At 36.4% G+C, this 26,409-nt stretch overlaps 1 protein-coding gene across 8 annotated transcripts in view; it reads right to left on the reverse strand.

Moving 5' to 3' along the window:
• The window catches only part of CNOT2 (CCR4-NOT transcription complex subunit 2), a 119,711-nt gene that overhangs the window by 81,955 nt on the left and 11,347 nt on the right, over positions 1-26,409 (reverse strand). For 2 of the 8 annotated variants that reach the window (XM_070454600.1, XM_070454598.1), the window contains exon 2: positions 4,840-4,875. The exons of 5 other annotated variants lie outside the window; for them this stretch is intronic. In XM_070454600.1, coding sequence (XP_070310701.1) covers positions 4,840-4,875 — 36 coding nt within the window. Of the gene's footprint in view, positions 1-4,839; positions 4,876-26,409 lie in introns of those variants that run through there. One more of the 8 variants, XM_070454599.1, reaches the window with a different exon arrangement.

A 26,409-nucleotide genomic window follows, 5' to 3' on the forward strand; every position in this document is an offset into this window, starting at 1 on the left:
CCCCAAAACAACATTAACTCCGTTTCAATGTATTTTATTATTAATATTAAAACAGCACTTGCCTCATTAACATGTTCATGACAACTCTGAATTCAGTGAACAGTAAGTGAAAAATTTCAGTTTTTTCTTAGGAAATAAGCATGTTTTCCTTCTTAAATAAGTTTAAAAATAAGTTGATGCACTATCTTCCATTTGTACTAGTTTAATAAAAGATATGTCAGAAATCTAAAGTCAGGCAAGGCTATCCCATTTTCAACAGCATAACTTTATACATATAAAAGAGATGATTAGGACTTTTTCTACTAAATAATATTATCATTAAAAATAAAAGTTAATATTTAATCTATACATTCACCAGACAAGAGAAAAATACTAACTTTGGAGTACTATGGATTAGTACAAAAGTAAAACTTGTTTCTTTTGTTTCCCTAGCGTGGGTAACGTTAAGTATTTCATGGCTTAGGGTTTCAAACAACAGCCACTATAGGCACACCTCCAAGAACTGCAGGTTCGGTTCCAGATCACAGCAACAAAGTAAATACCACAGTGAAGCAAGTCATGCAAATTTTTCGGTTCCCCAATGCACATAAGTATTTGTTTACACTATACTGCAGGCTATTAAGTGTACAACAGCATTATGTCTTAAAAGAAAAACAACCTACATCCCTTAACTTTAAAAAAAAATTTATTGCTAAAGAATATTAACCATCTCTGGAGCCTCCAGTGAGTCATCATCTTTTTGATATAGTAACATCAAAGATCACTGATCACAGATCACAGATACAAGAATGAGAAAGTCTGAAATAATCTGAGAATTCCAAAATGGGATAAAGACATAAAGTGAGCAAATGTTGGAAAAACACAAACACTTGTTTGATGCAGCATTACCACAAACCTTCTATTTGTAAAAACACAATAGAATTAAGCACAATAAAATGAAGTGCAGTTGTTAGGGGAACCACTGACTGAAACTACCCACCCTGGCCAGACATGCGAGTTATCCACTTAACAACAGGAGGCTTTGGTCAGGAACACAGTGCTAACAAGCTACCACCAACTGGGATAACTTGGGAGAGAGAAGACCCCAGTCCACATGTCCCATCAACCTCTCAGAACCCTCCCTGGCTGAGTGACACACGTGCCACCATGAAGGACCCCGAGTCAGAATGATTGGCCAGAGACAACCCTGAAATTAATCCCATTTCGATAAAAGCCAAGACTACAAGCCACGTGGCAGAGCAGTCCTTCTGGGTTCCCTAACTGTGCCGCTCTTACCTGGACACCCCTTCCCGGTAAAGTCTCTAGCTTTGTCAGCACATGTGTCTCCTCGGACAATTCACTTCTGAGTGTTAGACAAGAGCCCACTCTTGGGCCCTGGAAGGGGTCCCCCCTCCTGCAACACAATGAGACAATAGTGTGCCTGAATATGTCCTAACCAATATAGGAATCAATATTCTATACTGAACAATAACTAAGAATCATTATCTTCTTTTAGTAAACAAAGGAAAAAAGAAATGAAGGTACTCCATTTTCTTCTAGGTAAACAGATAACATCTGTCAAAATGATCTTATATTAAACTAACATTTGTCACCACTATCCTATATTAAATAAAAATGCTCAATAATAGACTGTGTTGATGCTCATATTAGGAATGGAAGGACAGTGAATAGATAAAAAAGTGTGAATAGATATGTGAGACAGAGAATATGTAAAAGAAAGTAAACATGAGAAAGAACATGCACCCTAAGTGCCTAAATTTACTAAAGTTCATGCACTTTTTTCCTCATAAATTTTAAAAAGTCATAAAAGACAAATATTTATAAAACTAAAATGAAGTTTTCTATAAGGCAGTGATGCCAAGACAGAAAAACAGATAGTATTTACCTTTCTACCTTAAATAACTAAAAAACTAGGAAAAAATATATCAAACACTGATTTTCAGAAACTGAACATCATCTCAGGCCAGAGATCATTAAGAGAAAAGACGAAATGAAGTAAGCTTTATTGCCTATAGAGTTATGAGGCTGAAACACAGGGACGGGGTTAGGGGCTGGAACCCAATCTGAGCCCCAAGAGTCTCTACGAGTTAAGGAAAAAAAAGAGTTGAATTAGGGGAGCCACCAAAACAGCTAGAATTTCCAGGGCAAATGGAGAGAAGGAAGCTGCAGACAAAGGGCTCCAAAAGTCTAGAGAGAGCTTCTCAATGTTTTCGCTAAATCTGTGCATGCATGTGAAAAAAGTTGTTGAGTCTGAAGAAAAAGTCTCTGAAAAGGAGTAGTCAGAATAATCCCCTCAAACGCATGTTCCCACCAACCAGTTAAAGGCACTCAGTCGTGTCCGACTTTTTGCAGCCCAATGGACTGAAGCCTGCCAGCCTCCTCTGTCCATGGAATTCTCCAGGCCAGAAGACTGGAGTGGGTAGTTTATCCCTTCTCCAGGGGATCTTCACACCCAGGGATCAAACCCAGGTCTCCCGCATGGCAGGCGGATTCTTTACCTTCTGAGATACCAGGGAAGCCCCTCCCATCAACCAGAGTAGACCTTTTAACAGGGGGTACCGAATAGAGTTCAAAAAATAATGAAACTTCAGTAATGAAACCAGAAGAGCTTTAAACCAAAGAATTTTCTTGACTAGCACTAACACAGCTTAAAACCAAGCCTCAAAAAGATCAAAACAATTCTAAATAACATTATACCCCAAAATAAAGCCCAAAATATTTAAAATAATATAACATCAGTATTAAACAATGTAAAATTAAATGTCTAGCATCCAGTCAAAAACACTAGCTATGCAAAGAAGCAGAAAATACAATCCACAAGATGAAATATAAAAATGGAAAAAAAAAACCCAACAGTGATACAGATGATAGAATTAGTGGACAAGGAGGTTAAAAGGTATTGTAGATGTATTCTATACATTCAAGCAAATAAAGAAAACTATGAACATAATAACAGAAATGCAAAGTATCAAACTGTATCATGCTCTTGGTGGTGGCGGTTAGATGACTCTACACATGTGAAAATACCACAGAATGATAAAAACATGAAAAGGTGAACGCATGAAGAAAATGGTGAAGTGAGTTAATCTGCATATCTAGTCAGTTATATTGACTTCTCGTTTTGATAATTAATGCACTCTAGTTATGTAAGAAGACATAACTGGAAGAAGACAGGTAATGGGCATCTGTACTATTTTTGCATCTTATGAATTTATAATTATTTGAAAGTCCAAAGATTCTTTAAAGGCTCAAACTGATCATTTTAGAGATAAAAATTTAGTATCTGTAACTAAACATGCACTGGAATTCTTCTGGAATAAAAAACATCTTAATGAACTTGAAAAGAAAGGCTTAATGAACTTGAAGATACAGCAATAGAAAAAAATGCAAAGTTAAACACAGTGAGAAAAGAGGCTGGGCGGCGGGGGGAAGGAACCATTGGACAATGAACTGTGAGTTAATATCAACTGCGGCAGTGAACTGCTGAGCAATATCAGAGTCTAAAATTAATGTAACAGTATCCCAGAAATAGTACAAGAGCAAGAAGGACATAAAAAAAAAACCAAAATGCTAAATTCTTCCTAATTTCATGAGAACTATAAACTTCAGTAACTTCCATAACTATAACTTCCAGTAACTTCAACAACCTCTAAGGAGAACCAAAAAACAAGATTATCATTTGAGAGTCAAACTACTGAAAAATAGTAATAAGGAAATCATAAAGCAGTCAGAAGGAGAAAAAAAAGAATATACATAGAGAAACAGAGACATAAATGACGGCCAACTTGTCATCAGAACCAAGAGGAGAAAAATTAACTTTTTCTTTGGATGGGGTGGGGTGAGGCTTGTGAGATCTCAGTTCCCAGATCAGGAGGGACTGAACCCAAGCCATGACAGTAAAAGCCCAGAATCCCAACCTCTAGGTCATCAGGGAATTCCTCTCAACATTTTTAAACTATAGAAAGAAAGAGGAAAATAAAACATTCAACTAAGAACTCTATCTAAAATATCTTTCAAAAATGAAAACAAATACAGTCACTATGGAAGCGTTTGGCAGTTTTTGTTTATTTTTTATAAAGTTAAACATACACTTAACATATATATAGCCCAGCAATTTGCCCCTGGGTATTTATCAAAGTGTACTGAAAATTAATGCTCATACCAACCTACGTATGAACATTTATACCAAGAAAGGGGTCCTTCAGTGTGTGTGCGCTTAGTCGCTCAGTCATGTTCAACTCTGCAACCCCATGGACTGTAGCCCACCAGGCTCCTCTGTCCATGGGGATTCTCCAGGCAAGGATACTGGAGTGGGTTGTCATGCCCTCCTCCAGGGGATCTCCCCAACCCAGGGATAGAACCCAGGTCTCCTGCATTGCAGGCAGATTCTTTACCATCTGAACCACAAGGGAAGGGATAAATAAAATGGTTTATCTATACAACAGAATTCTATTTAACAATTTTTAAAAAGCTATTAATTCATGCAACATGGATGAATATTAAAAGCACTTCCTAAGGGAAAGAATTCAGACCAAAAAGGGTATATAGTGTTTCCATCCATATGACACTCTGGAAAGGTAAAACTATAGAGACAGACAATAGATCAAAGGTTGCCAGGGAACTGGAGAAGGGTGGAGGAGTGACTGACTACACAGGAGACAGGAGGGAACTTGCATGTCCTGAAATCCATAGAACTTAACAACAGGAAGAGTAAAGCTGAATGTATGCAAATATAAAAAATCAACCAGGAGTCTAGAAATACAAAACTGGCAAAAGAGTAACTGTATTACAAATGTTTGGTATATCCACACTGAAGAGGGTATGGAAAATGGCACTGACCTTAATAACTTTGGTAGACAGTATTCTGACTGGTAACTGTAGCAGAAAAAAAAGAACCATATATGAACACTGTGTTCTGGTTGGTGAAGCGATTCCTTACAAGGCTACAGATTAGTAGTAATGCTGAAACAACTATACATGTCTACTGAAGACAAGCAATCCGTAAAACAGATGGTGGCGGGTGGGAGCCAGCTTTCCCACTTCAGTGAAGTTACAGGTAAGTAAGCAAGGAGGAGCAGCCAGAACAAACTGCACAGTACTGGGATAGAGTCAGAGGCGCCTCTACTGGCCCCAGTTTGTTCTCGACGATAAAACACTTTAAATGAGGTCATCGTTCAGATTGTTAGAGATGAATCACTTTATTAGTATGCTGTATGTTGCTTGAAAATAAGTTTGTAAAATGCTACATATATCAAGCTTGATAAAGTAGTATTTAAAGGATGCGTAAGCAATGTAAACAAATGGAAAAAAAAAAACCCTTAAAATAGATTTAGTCATGTTATCTGCTTAAATTTGACAAGAAGCCAGTAAAAGGGAAACTATAAACCAAATCTTACATAAGAAAAAAAAAGCAGGCTTACTCATCCTACGCATTTCCCTAATATGAGGCTAACAAAAATTAAGCACATAATATTCTCTAAATAAACGCAAACTGAATCCTGATTTTTATTTCAAAAAGAGATTTCTCAAAACAAGAAATCGGTTAATCATGAGTAAAATTTCTAGAAAATTTACTTTATTAGAGAGGAGAAATAATCATTAACTTTATTCTCCATATTCTATTAAGTTCTATATATCATTATCATACAAAAATATTATACCTTGAATAGAACAAGAATCAGACAATCTGAACTCTAGTTAGTACTAGCCTGACCAATCTCCTGCCTTCAGTTTCCTAGTCTGTAAAATAAAGTGATCAATTTACATGAATTTTTTTAATGTGTGAAGCTCCAATGTTCTGTGTCAAAGCAATCCATTTAGGAAAGTGGACAATTACAGTTGATTTTTTCCCATATTTTTTCCTCCCACTTTATTTCTCAGTAGTATGTTATAACACTGCCCAAACATTTTGAAGGTTGGGAATGATATCTAAGAGAGTTTAATTTGGTAGTTATTATTACACTCAACTAAGCTACAATGTGAATTTGGTCAGGTTAAAAGAGTTGAACTTGTTAGGCAGGTTTTATTTTCTGATATAGAGGATATTTATATTCCAGATAAGTTATTAATTAGAACACATTACCAGATGTAACCAGTTTCACTGAAGCTCAACAAAAGCTGAAGTAAATGCACACAGCTGTTATTTTTAAAATCTTAGGCTTCTCAAATTCCAGAACTGTTTCAAAGAAACGTTTTCTTGTTAGTAGGTAGGCTGTAGTTACAAAGATGTTATAAACTATTTTCTGACCTAATTTTTGGTTCGATCACATAGATAAATGTTTTCAAAATTCTGAATTGATGACTTATGTTATATACAAGAAATGTGGGCAGACAAAATAAAAATAAATAAAACTCAGGAATTTCTGTTTCATACCAAACTTAGTCTGGGAAAATGTCACATTAACTAAAAATAGTTCTTCTGAATGTTTCAATAATACAGGTTTCATGGGTCTATGATTAACATGCAAAGTGAAAAGTCACCATTAATAAATAATAACCATTCTTTTAAACTCCGCTTACTCCTGGTTGTGGTAATTTAATGCTTTATAACTTAATTTTGTGCGTCTCTATTTTCCCCACTGGTCCCAGTCCTGACACACCACTTCCGGCGTATCTGTGCAGTTCTGTCAGATAGATTTCAAGGAGCTTTCCAGGCACCTGACACATGTGCTGTGCACTGTTTAGTCACTCAGTGTCCGACTCTGTGCGACCCCCTGGCCTGTAGCCCGCCAGCCTCCTCTGTCCACGGGGATTCTCCAGGCAAGAATACTGGAGTGGGTTGCCATGCCCTCCTCCAGGGGATCTTCGCAAGAAAGGGATGGATAAGTTAAAAAACCAACAGTCTAAAGGCCCAGCATCTCAAGACAGAAAACATCTACTACCAAGTCTTAAAAGTTCCAAATAAAATGAAATACAATACAGTCCTACTGAAATGTAATGACAAAAGTTCAATATTTCTGAACCACAGGCTTTCCAATTAAACGCTCCTCATCTGTTTTAGTCTTAAATTAAATTGGGGCCTGCAATTAAAACAATCAGGGGGTCTTCCTCTGCCTGAAACTTACATATATGTTTAGATAAGTTGCTTAACCTCTGTGATTCAATTACTTCATATTAATGTAGTAATATCTACAAAGTCTAGGTTACAAGTAAGATCAAAAAGTTCAAAATAAATTTACAATACAAAAACCTCATTTCAGTAAATAGCTGTTTAATTAGATCAGACTACCAGATGCATTTAACAATCTGAATGTGTAATGGCCAAACTATTAGTACTTACTAATTTTCTGTGAAGAACTGAAGCTTGGAAAAGACACTGATGCTGGGAAAGATTGAAGGCAGGAGAAGAAGGGGACGACAGAGGATAAGGTGGTTGGTTGGATGGCATCACTGACTCAATAGACATGAGTTTGAGCAAACTCCGAGAAATAGTGAAGGACAGGGAAGCCAGGCCTGCTGCAGTCCATGGGGTCGCAGAGTTGTACACAACTCAGCAACGGAACAACAACAATTTTCTGCAAGTTTATAGCTAAAGAAAGTTATCAGAATTAATGAAATGTTTTTGTACCACTCATTGCAGTTTGTTACAAACCCACAAAGGTTTCCAAGGAGGAAGCAGCAACCACCAAAGCAGTCCCTCTAAAGTAAGACCAAGTGATATTAGTCCCGGGACCTCTCTGGTGGTCCAGGAGTTAAGATTCCAAAGTTCTAATGCAGGGGGCACAGGCTCAATCCCTGGTGGGGGAACTAAAATCCCACATGCCACATGGTACAGCCAAAAAACTAGGGAAAAAAAACCAAAACACAAACAAACAACTTGGTTTCACAATTTACTAGAAGGGACTTACTGGTTCTACTGATTCAACAAGGAAATTTGTGTAAGTTATCATCTGCAAGTCAAATTCTTTAGAATATATAATAGCTCCTTTCTTAATACTCTCCCTTGCAAAATGGCTGTACATTCAACAAATAATTTTATTTTATACCAGCAACTGAATATAGCACATGGGACCAGAAATCTGAAAACTGTAACTTTAATACTAACAATTTTTATAGGTAATACATATATATTTTTCTCATAATTTATATAAGCTGTTCATTCTGACAGGTTGGTATTAAAAACTAACTAGTTCATATCAACTATTTAGACTTAATTACCAAATTCGTAACAATTAAGCTCACCAAATTACCTCATTAAGATGCTGCTCTTAACATAAATCTAGAAAGCCAGTTACATGTTAAAGCATGTATTTGAAACCTCAAAACTAATTTTTTTCAGGTTTCCTAAGAATATTAAAACAAAGCTTAAGTAGAAAGCAGAGAAGAATAATCACAGCTCTCCATTTAAAGATAACATAGTCAGTGAACACTAACTTATAGTCTGCCAACTCCTCAAAGTTTATTTTTTGTAAAACACAAAGCGGGAGCTACTGGTACACTGCTTTTTGCATGAAATACAAGGGAATAGCCACAGATGCTCTTCAAGGCACTGGTACGTGACTGTCTAGGACACTAACACAGACAGGAAGAGACAACAGGCCTGTTTATACAGGACAGAAACAGGCTGAAGGATTTACACTATTTTTAATAACAGAATGCACATCAGAATCACCGAGGGTTTTGGGGGTTTTTTCTGTTATTGTTGTTTTTTATGAAATATTGATACACCCTTGCCCATATCTTTGGAACCTGGTCATCAGTTTTTTTTTAAGTGCTCCAGATGATTCTAATGTATAGCCAGGTTAAGACTTTATAGCAGAGTGAAATTCAAAAATGTTTTCACCACAGTGTAAGTACTAGACAAAAAGAAACATTATACATATTGAGAGTAATGTGTAAGAGCACTTTACATCTCCTATGCATGCCAATGCACCATTTCCTTGCCTCTTACTCTACCTCTGAGAAATAATGGTGGGCCTAAAAGATTAATTTTTAAACTGCTTTTTAAAAACACAAGATTTCTTTTGTTAAAATACATACAATGCAAGTGCAGAAGCAAATAATCAGAAGTATATGAAAAATTCCAGTAAAACTTCATTACAAGAAATTTCTAATAAAAAAGTTCTTCTAATATATTCAATCAGTTCAGTTCAGTTCAGCCACTCAGTCATGTCTGACTCTTTGCAACCCCATGAACCACAGCATGCCAGGCCTCCAGGAGTTTACTCAAACTCATGTCCATTGAGTCAGTGATGCCATCCAACCATCTCTTACTCTGTTGTCCCCTTCTCCTCCTGCCCTCAATCTTTCCCAGCATCAGGGTCTTTTCAAATGAGTCATCTCTTCGCATTAGGTGGCCCAAGTGTTGGAGTTTCAATACTTTAGGTTTAAAAATACATCCACTATCTTAACATTTCTTCCTAGAAATGCAATATTAAGTATCATTTGCAAGGCATGAGGTACTGTGCACTTCAACCCTCAAAACAGTTCTATAAGGTAGATATTACTGTCTACCTTTTTTACAGATGAGAAAAAACCTCTGACAATAAGAAAATTACACAAGGTCAAGAGGTAGTTAAGTAAGCTATAACTGCCATAATTTGAGCTCATGCTCACTTGACGTGAATCCAGTCTTTACATATCTATATATGTATATACACACACAAAGATACAAGTGGAAGTGAAAGCTGCTCAGCTGTGTCTAACTCTTTGCGATCCCACGGACTACACAGTGCATGGAACTCTCCACACCACAATACTGGAATTCTAGCCTTTCCCTTCTCCAGGGGAATTTCCCAACCCAGGTTTCCTGCATTTCAGAGGGATTCTTAACAGCTGAGCCACAAGGGAAGCCCCCAAAACATAAATGTACACGTATATATCTCATACCAATTACAGTTTCATGAAGAAAGGTGATGTTTCTTCATGAAATGTAATTGGTATGATGGATATCATATAAATATCACAGATATAACATATAACAATCATACCAAATATGGTTTCAAGAAAAATGAAATCATTTTGGGAAATTTCAGCTGTCAAAAGTTCTACTCAAGTCTCACTATGATTCTAGAAGAAGGAAATCAGCAACAGGGTGACAAGTGACAGACATTAATCAGTTGGAATTTCAAAGTTCTAGAATCAGGAAATAAAGTACCCACAATATTCTTTCAGACACAGCTTCAGACAACTAAAAAAAAAAAAACAGGCACTACGTCACAAGGCAAACTGCTAAATTGTTTTGTTAAGTTTTAAAGCTAGATTACTATTGTCAATCTACGCTTTTGTGTCAACCTGTTTACACAGAAATTAGTAAATTCAATGTACAATTCTCTAAGGAAGCATCAAAATTCCTTAAGAAGTCCATTTCCTATGCCTCTCTGAATTTCTGCAAACGCTTTCCAGCTTTTAAATTGTCTCTCTATGGCAGACACTCCTGGGTGACTCCTTAGCAGTCCCCCCTGTGACTGCCACGGTTGTTCAGTGGTTCAACCCTACCCACATGACTGGAGGGGAAATTCTGATTGGTCTAAGTTAATATGATGATACAATGCCCCCTCCCAGCCCCATTCAGTAAATGATTTATGTAAGGGCATTAGAACCAACTCAGGCCAGTGAAATAGGGTAGAATTTTTAGGAAAGTGGGGTTTTAGGAAAGGAGAGGGGGACAGCCCTCTTTGTTCCCCTAAAAGTTCTATCAAGCTATCACAGTTAGAACTACTTATCGTAACCATCCTTCAACCATAATGAGAGCTAGTTTGGGGAATTCTCTGGCATCCAGTGGTTAGGACTCCGCCCTCACTGCCAAGGGACTGGGCCCAATCCCTGATCAGGGAACTAGGACCCCACAAGCTGTGGGTGGTGTGGTCAGAACCAACCAACCCACCCTATACAGAGCTAGCTTAAAGAGAATCTCACATTTTAATAAAGGCAGAACTGAAAGATGGAAAGAATTTTGCTCAGGCATTAATCCCAACTTGCAAATGTCCATTATTCCAGACATGGGAGAAAATACACTTTATGCAGTTGAACCAAAATCTTCCTAAACCTTGAGGTTTATCCACACTTAATCCTTTAGTAATTTTTAAATCATTTTATGTAAAGTCTTTCCAATGCATCCACCCTATTTTTCCAGAGCATATACACAAGCAGCTTAAACAATAGTTCTTTCTACCTCATTATTTCATTATCTTATATATACCTAAGCTAAAAGTTGCATTAACCCTGGCATAAAAACAGCTGATTCTTAGCATATACCTAGCCCTGTAGGGTAAATGGTACATAAGTAAGCTAGAATGGTTCTTTAGCTCTAAGTGTTCAGAACACTCTAGACTATAGGAATTGAAAGCAGTGGTTTAAGAGCATGTCAGTTAAGTGGAATTTTGTTAAGGACACCTGTCACAAACACATTTCTGTACATGACTCATTATGTATTTAACAAAAAATATATTCTTTTTCTATGTGAAGTGGGGGATGGGGTGGGGAGGCAACTAAGAAATCCTTCAAAAAAAGAAGGGGAAAAAAAAAAAAAACCTTGGACAAATGTTTCCAGGAGAGAAAACTGAAGTAAACCCAGAGTCAAAGAAGTATGAGTGTGAATCTATTTTAGTCTCAACTCCAGCCAAGTAGCACTGCAGTAAGACAACAGAAACTATAAAGAACCTTTATAACCTTTAGTTGTTCTACTGCTAATGAATTAAAAATGACAAAACCCCACAATTCAAAAAGTTCAGGCAATACAGACAGAATGTATTATTTGCTTAATCTGCATAACAGCCAAATTCATTTTATCATATGTCATATCAAGGCTAACTATAGCAGTGTTCCATTGACAAAAAAAAAATTTGTTTTCTCTTTTAAAAAATATTAGCTGGACAAATTATTTCAAGTAGAAATTGATCAGAGATTCTGGAACAATTATTCAGTATTAAAACAGCCAAATACTCTTGATATTAATAATCATGTTATTTTCTACTTTCTAGCAAAAATATTTAACAAGCTTTACTATATCCCAAGACTTCCCTGGTAGCTCAGCTGGTAAAGAATCCACCTGCAAAGAAAGGAGATGTGGGTTCAATCCCTAGGTTGGGAAGATCTCCTGGAGAAGGGAATGGGTACCCACTCCGGTATTCTGGCCTAGAGAACTCCATGGACAGAGGAGCCTGGCACGCTACAGTTCATGGGGTCTCAAAGAGTCAGACATGACTAAGTGACTTTCACTCACTGTAACCCAGGTAGTAAATGGAGGTTTCAATTAGAAATTCCCATATGAAGGACTTCACTGTGGTCTAGTAGTTAAGAATCTGCCTGCCAAAACAGGTGACACAAGTCTGATTCTTACTTCGGGAAGATCCCATACACTGCAGGGCAATTAGGCCCACATGCTCTAGAGTCTGCACCTCTAAACAAATGACTCTTTAAAAACAAAAAAAGAAAGAAAAGAAGGACCCATAAGAAGCACAGAACTAGAGAATTTATTTCTGGAATAAAAACTCCAATTTGTACAGATCTTGGGGTCAGAAACTATGTTTCCAAATTATTCTCCATAGAATTATAAAGCAATGAACAACACAAAGTTACAAATGGCAATAATATCCACATCTTTAACAGTAATATTTATTCATTAAGAAAAGCACTTAATATTTATTAAACACAATTTATGTTCACCTAACACACTAAATTAAATGTCTTGGCAGACTAATAAGAGCAGGAGTTTTTAATCTGGATTCTAAAAATATTTAGTTTGTTGGAAATTCCCTGGCAGTCCAGTGGTTAGGGCTCACCGCTTTCACTGCTGTGGCCCAGGTTCAACTCCTGTAACTAAGAGCTTACAAGCTGTGCACTACAGCAAAAATAATAATAACTGATTACAAAAAATTTTAATGCAGAGTTTGCTGATCAAACACAGTGGGTATGAAACTGGATGGGAAAGAGCTACATCTTTATTCTACTAATCTCTAATTGATATTTAGCATATCTTTAATTAAAAGCATAAGTAACAGTCATCAAAAAGACCACAAACAACAAGTGTCGGCAAGGATGTGGAGAAAAGAGAATCCTTGTACTCTGTTGGTGGGAATGTAAATTTGACAGCCACTGTAAAAACCAGTATGGAATTTCCTCAAAAAAAACTAAAAAGAGAACTACCAATGATCTACCAATTCCATTCTTGGGTATTTATCGGAAGAAAATGAAAACACTAATTTGCATTGATACATGCACTCCCATGTTTACAGCAGCATTACTTACAAGAGCCAAAATAAGGAAGCAACAAAAGCATCCATGAACAGATGACTGGATAAAGATGAAGTGGTGTGTGTATATACAACAAAGTACTGCTAAGTCGCTTCAGTCGTGGCCGACTCCCACATACAGGAGCCCACTAGGCTCCCCCGTCCCTGGGATTCTCCAGGCAAGAACACTCGAGTGGGTTGCCATTTCCTTCTCCAGTGCATGAAAGTGAAAAGTGAAAGTGAAATCGCTCAGTTGTGCCCGACTCTTACCAACCCCATAGACTGCAGCCTATCAGGCTTCCCCGTTCATGGGATTTTCCAGGCAAGAGTACTCGAGTGGGATGCCATTGTCTATACTATTCAGCCATAAAAAAAAGGATGAAATTTTGCCACTGGCAATAACATGAATGATGAACCTGGAGGGTATTGTGCTAACTGAAGTAAGTCAGAGGAAGACAAATGCTGTATCTTATCACTTATTGTGAAACCTAAAAATAAAGGAATGAATACAGCAATACAGAAAAAGACACACAGAAGAAAGTAGTGGTTACCATGCAACTCTACGGCAAGAGAGAAGGGAGGAACAAGAAAGGGACAAGGAATTAGGAGGTACAAACTACTACATATAAAAAATTACAAGGATATACTGTATAGCACAGGAAATATTACCATTATTTTAAATTTAAATGAAGTGTAATCTATAAAAATTTATTATCACTGTGCTATATAACTGAAACTAAAATTATAAATCAATTACACCCCAATTTTTAAAAAGTGTCAAAAAAAAAAAAGGTAAGTAGCAAGCCACAGCGGGATGATCGCCAGCTGTGACTTTGTGACCTTGGAAAACGCAGGTATTTTCAAAGCACTGCAGCTGCTTCAAGTTTCAAGTTCTCCTTCACGTGCATCACTGGCCTCAAAACTACTCTACACCACTGGACACTGCTGATATGCACATCACTGAATCTACTTTTTAAAAGTAAATGTTTTTAAAATTTTGTTTTAAAGTTTTACTTAAAAATCATATTCTAACTGGTGTCCTCATCAGCATGTATATTTAATTTTGCACAATTAAAATATTATTTTAGGAAAGGGTCCACATGTGTCAACAGAGAACCAAAGGCATTCATGGCCCAAAATAGGATGAGAACACCTGGGAGAGAATTTCAGAGCAAGAATAAGACTTTGTAGAGGATAACAAAGCATAGCAATTCAAGAACAAGAAAAAGCCTCAGAGCATTTTTAGTTGAAACTCCTTGTTTTAGAGATAAAGAAATCGTGGTCTGGTGACAGCATCCCTGTTCAAGGTCACACACACAACTAATTACTGACAGAACCAGAGAAAACAGAATCTACTGTTTTCTGGCTCAGGATTCAAGGCTAAATTAACCTTGATGAGACTTGGCTATAACAAAGCAAGACAGGGCAAAGACGACTCTGCAAATACATGCCAAAAAGTTATTACAGAAAGAGAGAAATTATACAGAAAGATGAGCTAGTTTGCAAAAGAAAAGGATGGGTCGAAGTGTGAAAGCATATTGAAGATAAATTCTACTACAGGGCATGCCAACATAAATGTTGAAAAAGACAAGTAACAAAACAAAAAGGTGACACCCTCTTTGCACACAATGCATAGGCATAGTTCAAATAGCTGAATATTCCAAACTTTATTAAAATATATTGTCTCTCCCACTTTTCCTGAAACATATACTTCTTGGTCATTTTTCCCACTTTATACAGTGACACAGGCAAAGAGAAATTTTTACTTTCCTCCTTATCTATGATAATAAGTACAACAGCATAAGCACAACAGCAAAAATTAGTATCCATACCAAGGAAACAACAGAAAGAAGGCAGTTGCTACTACTCAACTCTAGCCAAATGCTACCAAGAAAAGAACTGTCACCTTAGAATTCTAGATAGAACAAAAGTGTCCCTCAAAAAATGAAGGTGAAATACATTTTCAGAGGAAAAAAAAAGACAAGATCATGAGACAACTTGTTCTAAAAACAGGAAGTTTCTTTGTGCAAAGGTAAATAATAGAGCTTAGAATTTCTTGAATGAAAAACAACAAAAATAGCAAACATGTGGTAATGTATAACTGACCAGGAGATGAGAAACTTTTCTGTAAAGGGCCAGCCTGATGATAACAGCAGGTCAGGAAGCAAGAGAACCTGACACAGAACAACACGCTGGTTCAAAATTAGGAAAGGAGGACGTCAAAGCTGCATACAGTCACCCTGCTTATTAACTTCTATGCCGAGCACATCATGCAGAACGCCAGGCTGGAGGACGCACAAGCTGGAATCAAGAATCCCAGGGACAGAGGAGCCTTGAGGGCTACAGTCCACAGGGACATAAAAAGTCGGACACAGCTGAAGTGACTGAGCAAGCACAGTCTAACAATCCCTATTCCTTTCTTCTCAAATTCTTTAAAATATGTGTGATAATTTAAAGCAAATTAAATCACTGTCTGAAGGGGTATGTGAACCATGCAGATAAGACAACTACAGCATAGATGAGTGTAACGAAAGGGAGCTACGTGGTGACAAGATTATAAACTGTAATAAGTGTAGTGGGTTGAGTTGTGTACCAATAAAGATGTATTCAGGTTCTAACCCCTGGTATCTCTGAATCTAATTATATTTGGAAATAAAGTCTTCACCGAGGCAGTCAAATTAAAAGAAGATAATTCTCAGTTTGTGGGGGCCCCAAATCCGATGACTAGTATCTTTTTAAGAAAAAAGAGAGACATAGGGATATACAGAAAAGAAAGATAATCAAATGAAAATGAAGGCAAAAATATGAGTGACATAGCTGTAAGTTAAGGAACATCAAGGATTTCTGACAACAACCAAAAGGTAGAAAAGGCAATAAAAGATTCTCTCCTAGAGCCTTGAGAAGAAGCATGGACCTGCTGCTACCTCGACTTCAGACTTCTAATCTCTAAAACTAAGACACAACATGAAAAGTCTTAAATCTATTGAAAAAATTGAATTCACACTTAAATTCCTCCAGGTTCAGATAGGTTCACCAGTAAACCTTCCAAAGATTTCTGAAGAAAGAATGCCACTCTGACACAATGTCTTCCAGAAAAATAGAACAAAACTGATAGGAAATAATACTTCCTATCATTTTTATGACACTACCATTACATGGATACCAAAACCGAAGACAATGTTAAGAAAAAAAAAAACTGTAAGACCGATATCCCTCAAAAAAAAGAGAGTAAAAATCCTCAACAAAATATTAGCAAATCAAATTCAAGAAAATAAAGATAAATGACAAGCCTTACTCTGGGATTATATTTGCTCACCTTTCTCTCAGTTTCTTCAATAAGATAAAAACATATGAAATAATAACAACATACTGTTGAGTTTGTAAAATATTTAACTGTGATATGTATAACAGCACAAAAAGGGAGAAGAGAGAGCTGTATAGGAATAAAATTTCTATATCTCACTAGAATTAAACTAGTGTGTCTGAAGTAAATTCTAGTAAGAATACAGTAAGCCTAAGTGCAACTCCTAAGAAAGTAATACAAAAGGATATGGTGAAAATAACATTAGAGGATCTAAAATGGTATATTAGAAAAACATCATTTGATGTAAAATTAGAAAGCAGCAGAGGAGGAATAAAACATCAGGCAAGACACAAAAACATACAGAAAACACAGCAAAACGGCAGGTTTTATATCTTACATCAGTCACAATATTAAATGTAAACAAAGAATCCAGTCAAAAGGCAGTGTCAGACTGCAAAAATATAAATAACACAATCTAAATGTCCATCAACAGAAGAATGGATAAAGATGTGGTGTATATACTTACATATATATGGGGTTTATGTGTGTGTGTATATATACACATACATATATATATACACATACACACACACATACAACGTTCAAGATGTACAAGCTGGATTTAGAAAAGGCAGAAGAACCAGAGATCAAACTGCCAACATTCACTGGATCAGAGAGAAAGCAAGGAATTCCAGAAAAACATCTACTTCTGCTTTATTGATTACGCTAAAGCTTTAGACTATGTGGATCACAACAAACTGTGGAAAATTCTTAAAGAGATGGGAATACCAGACCACCTTTTCTGCCTTCTGAGAAACCTGTATGCAGGTCAAGAAGCAACAGTTGGAACAGATGAACATGAAACAATTGGACTGGTTCAAAATTGGGAAAGGAGTACATCAAGGCTGTACACTGTCACCCTCTTATTTAACTTATATGCAGAGTATATCATGTGAAATGCCGGGCCAAATGAAGCACAAGCTGGAATCAAGATTGCTGGGAGAAACAGCAACAGCCTCAGATATGCAGACGACACCACTCTAATGGCAAAAAGGGAAGAGTAACTAACTATTGAGCCTCCTGATGAAGGTGAAGGAGGAGAGTGAAAATGCTGGCTTAAAACTCAACACTCAAAAACTAAGATCATGGCATCCCACTCCATCACTTCATGGCAAATAGATGGGTAAAAAGTGGAAACGGTGGCAGATTTTATTTTCTTGGGCTCCAAAACTACTGTGGATGGTGACTGCGGCCACAAAATAAAAAGATGCTCCTTTTCTTGCTCCTTGCAAGAAAAGCCATGACAAACACAGATAGCATATTAAAAGGCAGAGATGTTACTTTGCCAACAAAGGCCCATCTAGTCAAAGCTAGACTACTGGTTTTTCCAGTAGTCATGTACGGATGTGAGAGATGGACCATAAAAGAAGGCTAAGCACCCAAGAATTGATGCCTTTGAATTGTGGTACTGGAGAACTGTTGAGAGTCCCTTGAACTGCAAGATCAAACTAGTCAATCCTATAGGAAATCAACCCTGAATAGTTATTGGAAGGACTAACACTGAAGCTGAAGCTCCAACACCTTCACCACCTGATGGGAAGAGTCAACTCACTGGAAACGACCAAAAGACCGTGATGCTGCGAAAGACTGAGGGCAAGAGAAGGGAGTGATAAAGGATGAGATGGTTGGATGGCATCACCAACTCAATGAAAATGTAGTTGTCGTTCAGTCACTCAGTCGTATCCGACTCTTTGTGACCCCAGAGACTGCAACACACCAGGCTTCCATGTCCTTCACTATCTCCCGGAGTTTGCTCAAATTCATGTCCACTGAGTGTTCAAATTTATGTCCACACACACACCCACACCCCTAAGTCACTTCACTGTACACCTGAAATTAATACAACATTGTAAATCAATTTGATTTCAATTAACACTTTATTGCTAAAAAATGCTAACCATCAGAAGCTTCAGTAAATCATAATCTTTGGCAATAGTATCACCAAAAATCACAGATAACAGATCACATAACAAATACGATAACAATAAAAAAGTTTAAAATATTGTAAGAATTATTGAATTCTGACACAGAGACACAAAGTGAACAAATGTTGGAAAAATTGGCACCAACAGATTTACTTAACACAGAGTTGCAACAAACTCTCAATTTATAACATACAAAATATCTTCAAAGCACAATAAAAAAGGTATGTCTATTGCTTGTCTCCCCTCAAGATCAAGTGGCTGACGGGGAGCTGTTGGTTTGCTGTTGCTCCTGCCGAGCATCACTAGTTTCCTGCTAAATATTGCTAGCCTGGGAAAAGATCAAAGTTCAAAACTGTAAATACAGTTTCTACTTGATTGCTTTTGTACCACTGCAAAGTTGAAAACTCAAAACAATCATAAGTTGGAGACTTTCTGTAATAGATTTTGTAACAGTTTAGTAAATGAGTTCAGCAAGTTTGCAGAGTACAAAATATATATGCAAAAATCAACTGCATTTCTAATCTGAAAATAAGAAAACAATTCCATTTATGAAGCATCAAAGAGAATGAATTACTTGGTAATGAGTTTAACAAAAGAATCACAAGACTTATCTTCTGAAAACTGCAAAATATTGTCAAAAAAACCTAAAGATCAACTATGTAAATGGAAACTACAGTAACAGAACAAGTAAGATGGCAATACTCCCCAAACTGATCTACTAACTCAAAACAGCCTGGCTTCTTTGAAGAAAATGACAAACTACTTCAAAAATTCACATGGAAATTCAATGGACTCAGACTAATAAAAACTATCTTGAAAAAAGAACAAAGTTGAAGGATTCATTCTTCCAGACTTGAAAAGTTCACAATGCAATAGACATATTGGCATAGTGATAGATATGGCAACAAAGAAGAATTTAGTCTAGAAAAACCCTCACATTTTACAGTCATTTTGTTTTAGATGGGATGCCAAGATAATTCAGTGGGGAAAAGTATAGTCTTTTCAACATATAGTGCTGGGACAACTTAATACCCACGTGTAGAAGAATCAAGCTGGACCCATTTTCTTGTATCACATAAAAATGTACTCGCATGGCCCATAAACATAAATATATGAGCTGAAACGCTGAGGAAACATAGGAATAAATCTTCAAGACCTCAAGTTCTCAACATGAAAGAATGAACAACAAGGTAGTGTGTTGTATTTCATCAAAATTTAAACCTTTTCTGATGAAAATTATACCAGTTAACAAGTAAAAATAAAACCCAGAGAATGGGAGAAATATTAGAAAAATTGCATACCTAGTGAGGAATTTGTACCTAAAATAAAGAACTGCTACAACTGGTTAATAACAAGACAAACTGGTTTAAAACTAATTTAAAAATAGACAAAGAGTCTGGATCTGAATAGACATTTTTTCCAAAGAACATACACCTATCTGTGGCCAAATATGTACACACACACACAAAATTTGATGTCATTAACCACCAGGATAATTTTTAAGTGAAGTATCTAGATCATACACAGGAGGATGAGAACAACAAAAACACAAACAACAAACATTTGCCAGAATTTGTAGAAACTGAAACTCTCACATATTGCTGGTGGAAATATATAATGGTACAGCAGCTTTGGATAACAGCCTGACAATTCAAGAAGTTAAACACAGTCATCATCTGACCAAACAATTCTACTATGTATGTAGCCAAGAGAAATATATATACGTACATAAAAACTTGCACAAGTTCATAACAGTGAAAAAGCAGAAACAATCAAAATGTCCATCAACTGATAACGCATAAATAAACCAGGATATACCCATTCTGTGACATATTCTACAGAAATAAAAGGATTACGATGCTAATACTTCATCATGTATGATCTTTGAAAACACTATACCAAGTTAAAGAAGCCAGTCACAAACAATCATGTATTCCATTTACGTGCAACATATAGGACAGGAAAATGTAGAGAGACAGGAAGTAGATCTGTGGCTGCCTAAGTTGGTGGAGGTGGGGGTTGGAAAGAAACGGGGAGGGCCAGCTAAAGGGTATGAGTTCTTCTGAGGTGAGAAAAATGTTCTAAAATTAATTGCGGCGGTGGTTACAAAGATATAAGAAAATATTAAAAACCACTGAACTGCACAATCTTAAATGGGTGAGTTAAAATATAAGTGAATTGTAAATCTATGAAACTGTTTACATTTTAAGACTGAAAATCAGGCAAGGATGTTCCAGCCAGTGCAATAATGCGAAAAAGAAAAGAAAAGAACAAACAAGACAGATGGGAAAAATAGAAAAAACAAATCTTCCTGTCCATAGATGACATAGACTGCCTGAGCAAAATATGCTAAACCATCTATAAAAAAGCTCCTAGAATTACTATTAAAGTTTTGCAAGGTCAAAAGCATGATCAAAGTATGAACAAAATCCTATTTCTATATGGAAGTGACAGTGTTAGTTGCCAAGTTGTATCCAACTCTTTGGGACTGTAGCCCACCAGGTTCCTTTGTCCATGGGATTCTCCAGGCAAGAATACTGGAACAGGTAGCCATTTCCTTCTGTAGGGGGTCTTCCCAGTAGATAGTATATTATAGCTCCAAATAGTTTCCCCCAAATTAGACATTCAGGTATAAATATAAAATACACAGTTATAAATTTAACAAAAAGTGAAAATTCTATATGCTGAAAGCAACAAAACTTCTATGAGATAAATCAAAGATACTATGTCTAAGGATGGGAAGGCAGTATAATTAAGATGTCAACTCTCTCCTAATTGATCAACAGATCAATTAAATACAATGCCAATCAAAATCCCCAAAGGATTTTTTTAATAAAGAGAAATAGATTTCCATCAGTCATTAGGAAAATCCAAATAAGAACCACAATGAGCTCAAACACACAAGAATGGCTATATTCACACAAATAGACAAGGACTGGCGAAGAAATGGAAAACCTGGATCCCTTACACATTGCTGGCAAAATGTAACACTGCTCCAGGTGCTAGAAATACAGTCAAGATACTAAGTAGAAATGAGGCAGGGAGATACCTGCTCTCATAGAATTTTCTTCTAGCTGACAAATAATGAACAGAAATTACTTTTTAAATATTTATTAAATTATTTGGCTGCACCTGGTCTTATGGTTGAGGCACTGCAGGATCTTCAATCTTTGTTGCAGCATTCAGGTTTTTCATTTGCAACATGTGAACTCTTTTTTTTTTTTTGACATGTGAACTCTTAGTTGCAGCATATGGGATCTAGTTAACCAGATCAGGGAAAGAACCTGGGCCCCTGGCATTGGGAGGGCAGAGTCTTAGCCACTGGACCATCAGGGAAGTCCCCAGAAATGATTTTTTGATACTGACAAATGTTAAGCCAAATAGAGAGTATTATAATATTGCAAAAGGTAAACTGGATAAAAGTAATCGGGAATTACTTTTTGAGATTACAACTGATAGGTCATTCAAAGGATGAGGGCGTATGTGTATAAAAAAACTCACCAATTCAATAAGGACTCAAAAATATTTTCTATTTCTCATCTGATTAAATAAAATAGCTTTTCTCTCTTTAATAAATACATGTAACTAACCAAGGTATTTTAATCTATAGAAATGATCACTACTATCATAAACTGGTATGCTGTTTATGAGAACCCAAGAAGACTGATTTTAATTAGGCTTGATTTTTTAAACAATGAAGTAAAATAACACACTCCTATCTTCACTGATCCCATGGGGTAATAAAGCACTCTGAATTAAGAACCGCAAGCCTAAATGAAAATGTTTCCAGTCTACCTTAATGCATAAACACTAATACTAGTTTTTAAGGATCTTAACTCATTTTTTTCCTGTCTTCAAAGGCACAATTTAGAATCTGTCCCACTTTCATCATCATGTGTATGCCCACTTAATTTCCACTCTGTACCTGTTCTATTAACTCCTTTCTTCTACATGTTTTCAGAATGAACATTCTGCTTTGTTTTCATAGAACATCTTTTCTCCTATTGATTGTACAGTTAAAAAGTTATCAATATTTGGTTTAAACAATTATCAACAAGACAATAAATCAATTAGACTTACTCCGTAAAAATTGTTTTTAAAAAATGTGACATATTGGCAAACTAAAATTTTGTAGTGAAAAAGAAAAAAAAAAGAAACCAAAAGATATCCTTCAAAATTTGGCATCCCCAAAGTTTCTATATACTATATACAATCAGCAAAATTTACTATTATTCCTCTACCATTTTACTTTTTTCTTTCCAAAGATCAAGCCTAATTTGATACAAGCATAATCATTGTTTATGGTCAAAATATAAGTTTTATTAGCCTTTTAATTATTTAGGTAAATCTAAAATTATCTTTGGCCACAAATACACACTACTGATTTAATTTGCTAAAAGCCACATTAACTCCTCAGTTTCAAGGCCAAATAAAAATATTATTGCATTCAACAAACATACAGGGGAATTAAAAATTAATAATCCACAACATGAATTATGTCTTAGAAAAGTATCTGGTACCTAATAGGCATTAATTAAAATTTGCTGAATGAATAAACTGTGTGTGAAAAGCACTTACTACAGAACATGACTAAAAAAATACTAGTTTCCTGACTGCTTACTCCCCAAGAACATATTACTCTTTGAAAAAATTATCCACAATAAGGAAGAGTTGATCTTACTGGTTTTTCCCCCTTCCTTGTATTTTACTAAGCTTTCCAAGCTGTCAAAAAAAGTTTTACGAATTGTCAGTTTTATTACAACTTTAATTAGGAGAAATCTACAATTTGCAACCTAAAGTAAACTAATCAAGACTTTAATCACTTTCACTATATGAAACTTCTTGCAAGGATAAACATGTGCTTCTTGAAGCCACTAATGAAGACTAATAAAAAATACAAAACTGCAACTCTATGGGTAGGCACAATTGTTAGTAGATAAAAAGCAGATGTTAGACATCACCACCCAAGAATCATCACTTGAATCACACTACCATTTTTACAAGAGTCTACATACAGTGTTTACATATAACACCCTAAATACTACAGCAATATTCAAGTATAATTACACCCACTTTAGAAAAAAAGGAAACTGAACTTCAGAAAGGTTATGTAACTTGCCTATACTTACAGGATGGGTGAACAAGGACAAGGTTCCATGTCAAAGTCATTTAGTTCTAAACCCTGTACATTTTTCACTATTAAATCACACCTTCACATAATCGATACATAAATTTAAGTTTAGCAATACACACAATCTGGAAGAGATTTTAGCATCTTCATGATAGAAGTTGGAGAAGGAAATGGCAACCCACTCCAGTATTCTTGCCTGGAGAATCCCAGGGACGGAGGAGCCTGGTGCGCTGCTGTCTATGGGGTCGCAGAGTCGGACACAACTGAAGTGACTTAGCAGCAGCAGCAGTATGACAGAAGAAATGTAGCAAAATTGTGGAGGAAGGGATACTCACTATACTAAATACCCATTCATTCAATCAATGAATTCAATCAACTTTTTTAGGCCCTGTTAGCACAACAGAAAATTATCCAAAAGAAATGAGTGATTGATACATGAAGCAACACTGAAAAAAATCAAAATGTTATGCTGAGCAAAAGATGTCAGACACAAAAAGAATGCATATTATACAATTCCATTTGCTCAAATCTCTAAAAACAATTCTAATCTACAGGGACAAAAAGCAGATTAGTGGTTTGTCTGTGGCTACAAATGAGGACTGCCTGGAATAATGAACGCTGGGTATGATGAGCAATAGGAGATACACGTATACACATTTTACATCTTCCTAAAATGTTTAGGCAGCGAATTAACATGCTTTAAAAAATTCTTAGTACAATAAACATTTGACAGAAATTAGTTGTAGTAGAACTAGCATCATTAGCTGCCTGGTCGTCAACTGTTCTGTCCTCTTACTACAAGATTTATTTTCAGCCAACTAAAGTTTCCTAAGTTATAGTTTTTCTACAAGGAATATAAATCACACATGAGCCTTCAAATGTTACATATACATTTTTATACTCCACTAACTGCACTACATCTTGCTTCCCAACTTAAGAGCTAGTTCTACAGATAAAAGGGCTGGCTTCCCTGGTGGCTCAGGCTTTAAAGAATCTACCTGCAATGCAGGGGACTGGGGTTTCATTCCTGGGTCGGGAAGATCTCCTGGAGAACCCCAAAGACAAATGAGCCTGATGGGCTACAGTCCGTGGGGTCTCAAAGAGCTGGACACAACTGAGCAACTAATACTTTCACTTATTCACTTTCTATAGATCTAACAAATGCTTCTTAAGTAAACATGGCAGCTACTCTTAGCATAATTCCAAGCCAGAGAAATATGAACTTCTGGCATTCCAAAAAGACATGGTGCTGTGATTTTAAACTATGTACTCCAACAGTGAGCCATGAAATAAATTCAGTGAGTCAAAACTAGCATGTTTAAAGACATGATATGATAAGACATCTGAATGCACCTTGCAGTAAGGAAAATGTTTTCTGAGATTTGTTGTTCTTTTTTTCTTTCAGTCACATACAGATGCATAAACACTCAACACTCAATCCACACTACGGATACTGGTTTGAGGCGGCAAAAAAGTGAATGTCTCTACAAATATGGTAGAACAAGAATAACAGTATAATGAAAAAGTAGTAAGCTTTGAAATAAAAAAACAAAAAAAAAAAACCCCAAAGTTTTTAATCTTAGTTCTGCTACTCATTAGCTGTATGAACTTGGAGAAGTGAATTATAGGTTGTCTTAGAGAACCTTTATTTAACCAACTATAAAATGAGAAGTATTCACTAATTTTGTATATATAATAATTGTGAAGAGTACAGATAAGATCATTGTACGGAAAGTAAAAGCCAAAGAACTTTTGATGGCTTTACAAAATCTTCCCTGACTTACCTTTAAATAAGTCATCCATCGAACTTTTCTCCATCTGTCTACCTTTCTCCTTTCCCACCACACCCCAGTCACATACACCTCTTGCAATTTTTTAATCGTAAGACATCAAATCATAAAACATCCTCTCCCAGGGCATCTGCTCCTGTTTTTGTCCCTTCCTGGAACCCCTTTCTCTTGAACATGCACAAGATTGCTCCCCCACTCACATCACCTTCTAAGGGAGGACTTCCATGACCAGGCAATTTAAATATGCATCCCATACATATAGTCCAAAGCTCCAATACTTTGGCCACCTGATGAGAAGAGCTGACCCATCAGAAAAGACTCTGATGCTGGGAAAGATTGAGGGCAGGAGGAGAAGGGAGCAACAGAAGAGGAGATAGTTGGATGGCATCACCGACTCAATGGACATGATTCTGAGCAAACTCTGGGAGATGGTGAAGGACAGGGAAGCCTGCTGCAGTCCATGGGGTCACAAAGAGTCAGACATGACTGAGCGACTGAACAACATACGTTATAGGCTTTGATCTGATATATATGGATGAATTTGAAAATAACAGGTGGTTTGCTAGTGGAGGGTATGCAAAGTACCATTATATGTTTGCTAACTTTATTTCTGAGAAATATCAACAACTTTTATTTGCCAGAAGAAATATCAACAACCTCAGATATGTAGATGATACCACTTTAATGACAGAAAATGAAGGGCAACTAAAGAGCCTCTTGATGAAAGTGAAAGAGGAAAGTGAAAAGGCTGGCTTAAAACTCAACATTCAAAAAATTAAGATCATGGCATCTGATCCCATCACTTCACAGTAAATAGTTGAGGAAAAAGTGGAAATAGTGGCAGATTTCATTTTCTTAGGTTCCAAAATCACTGTGGATGGTGACTGCAGCCACACAATTAAGACACTTGCTCCTTGGAAGGAAAGCTATGACAAACCTAGACAACATATTGAAAAGCAAAGGCATCACTTTGCCAACAAGTCTGTCTAGTCAAAGATATGGTTTTTCCAGTAGTCATGTATAGATG

Source organism: Odocoileus virginianus, chromosome 24 (assembly GCF_023699985.2).
Source record: "Odocoileus virginianus isolate 20LAN1187 ecotype Illinois chromosome 24, Ovbor_1.2, whole genome shotgun sequence".
NCBI lineage: Eukaryota > Metazoa > Chordata > Mammalia > Artiodactyla > Cervidae > Odocoileus > Odocoileus virginianus.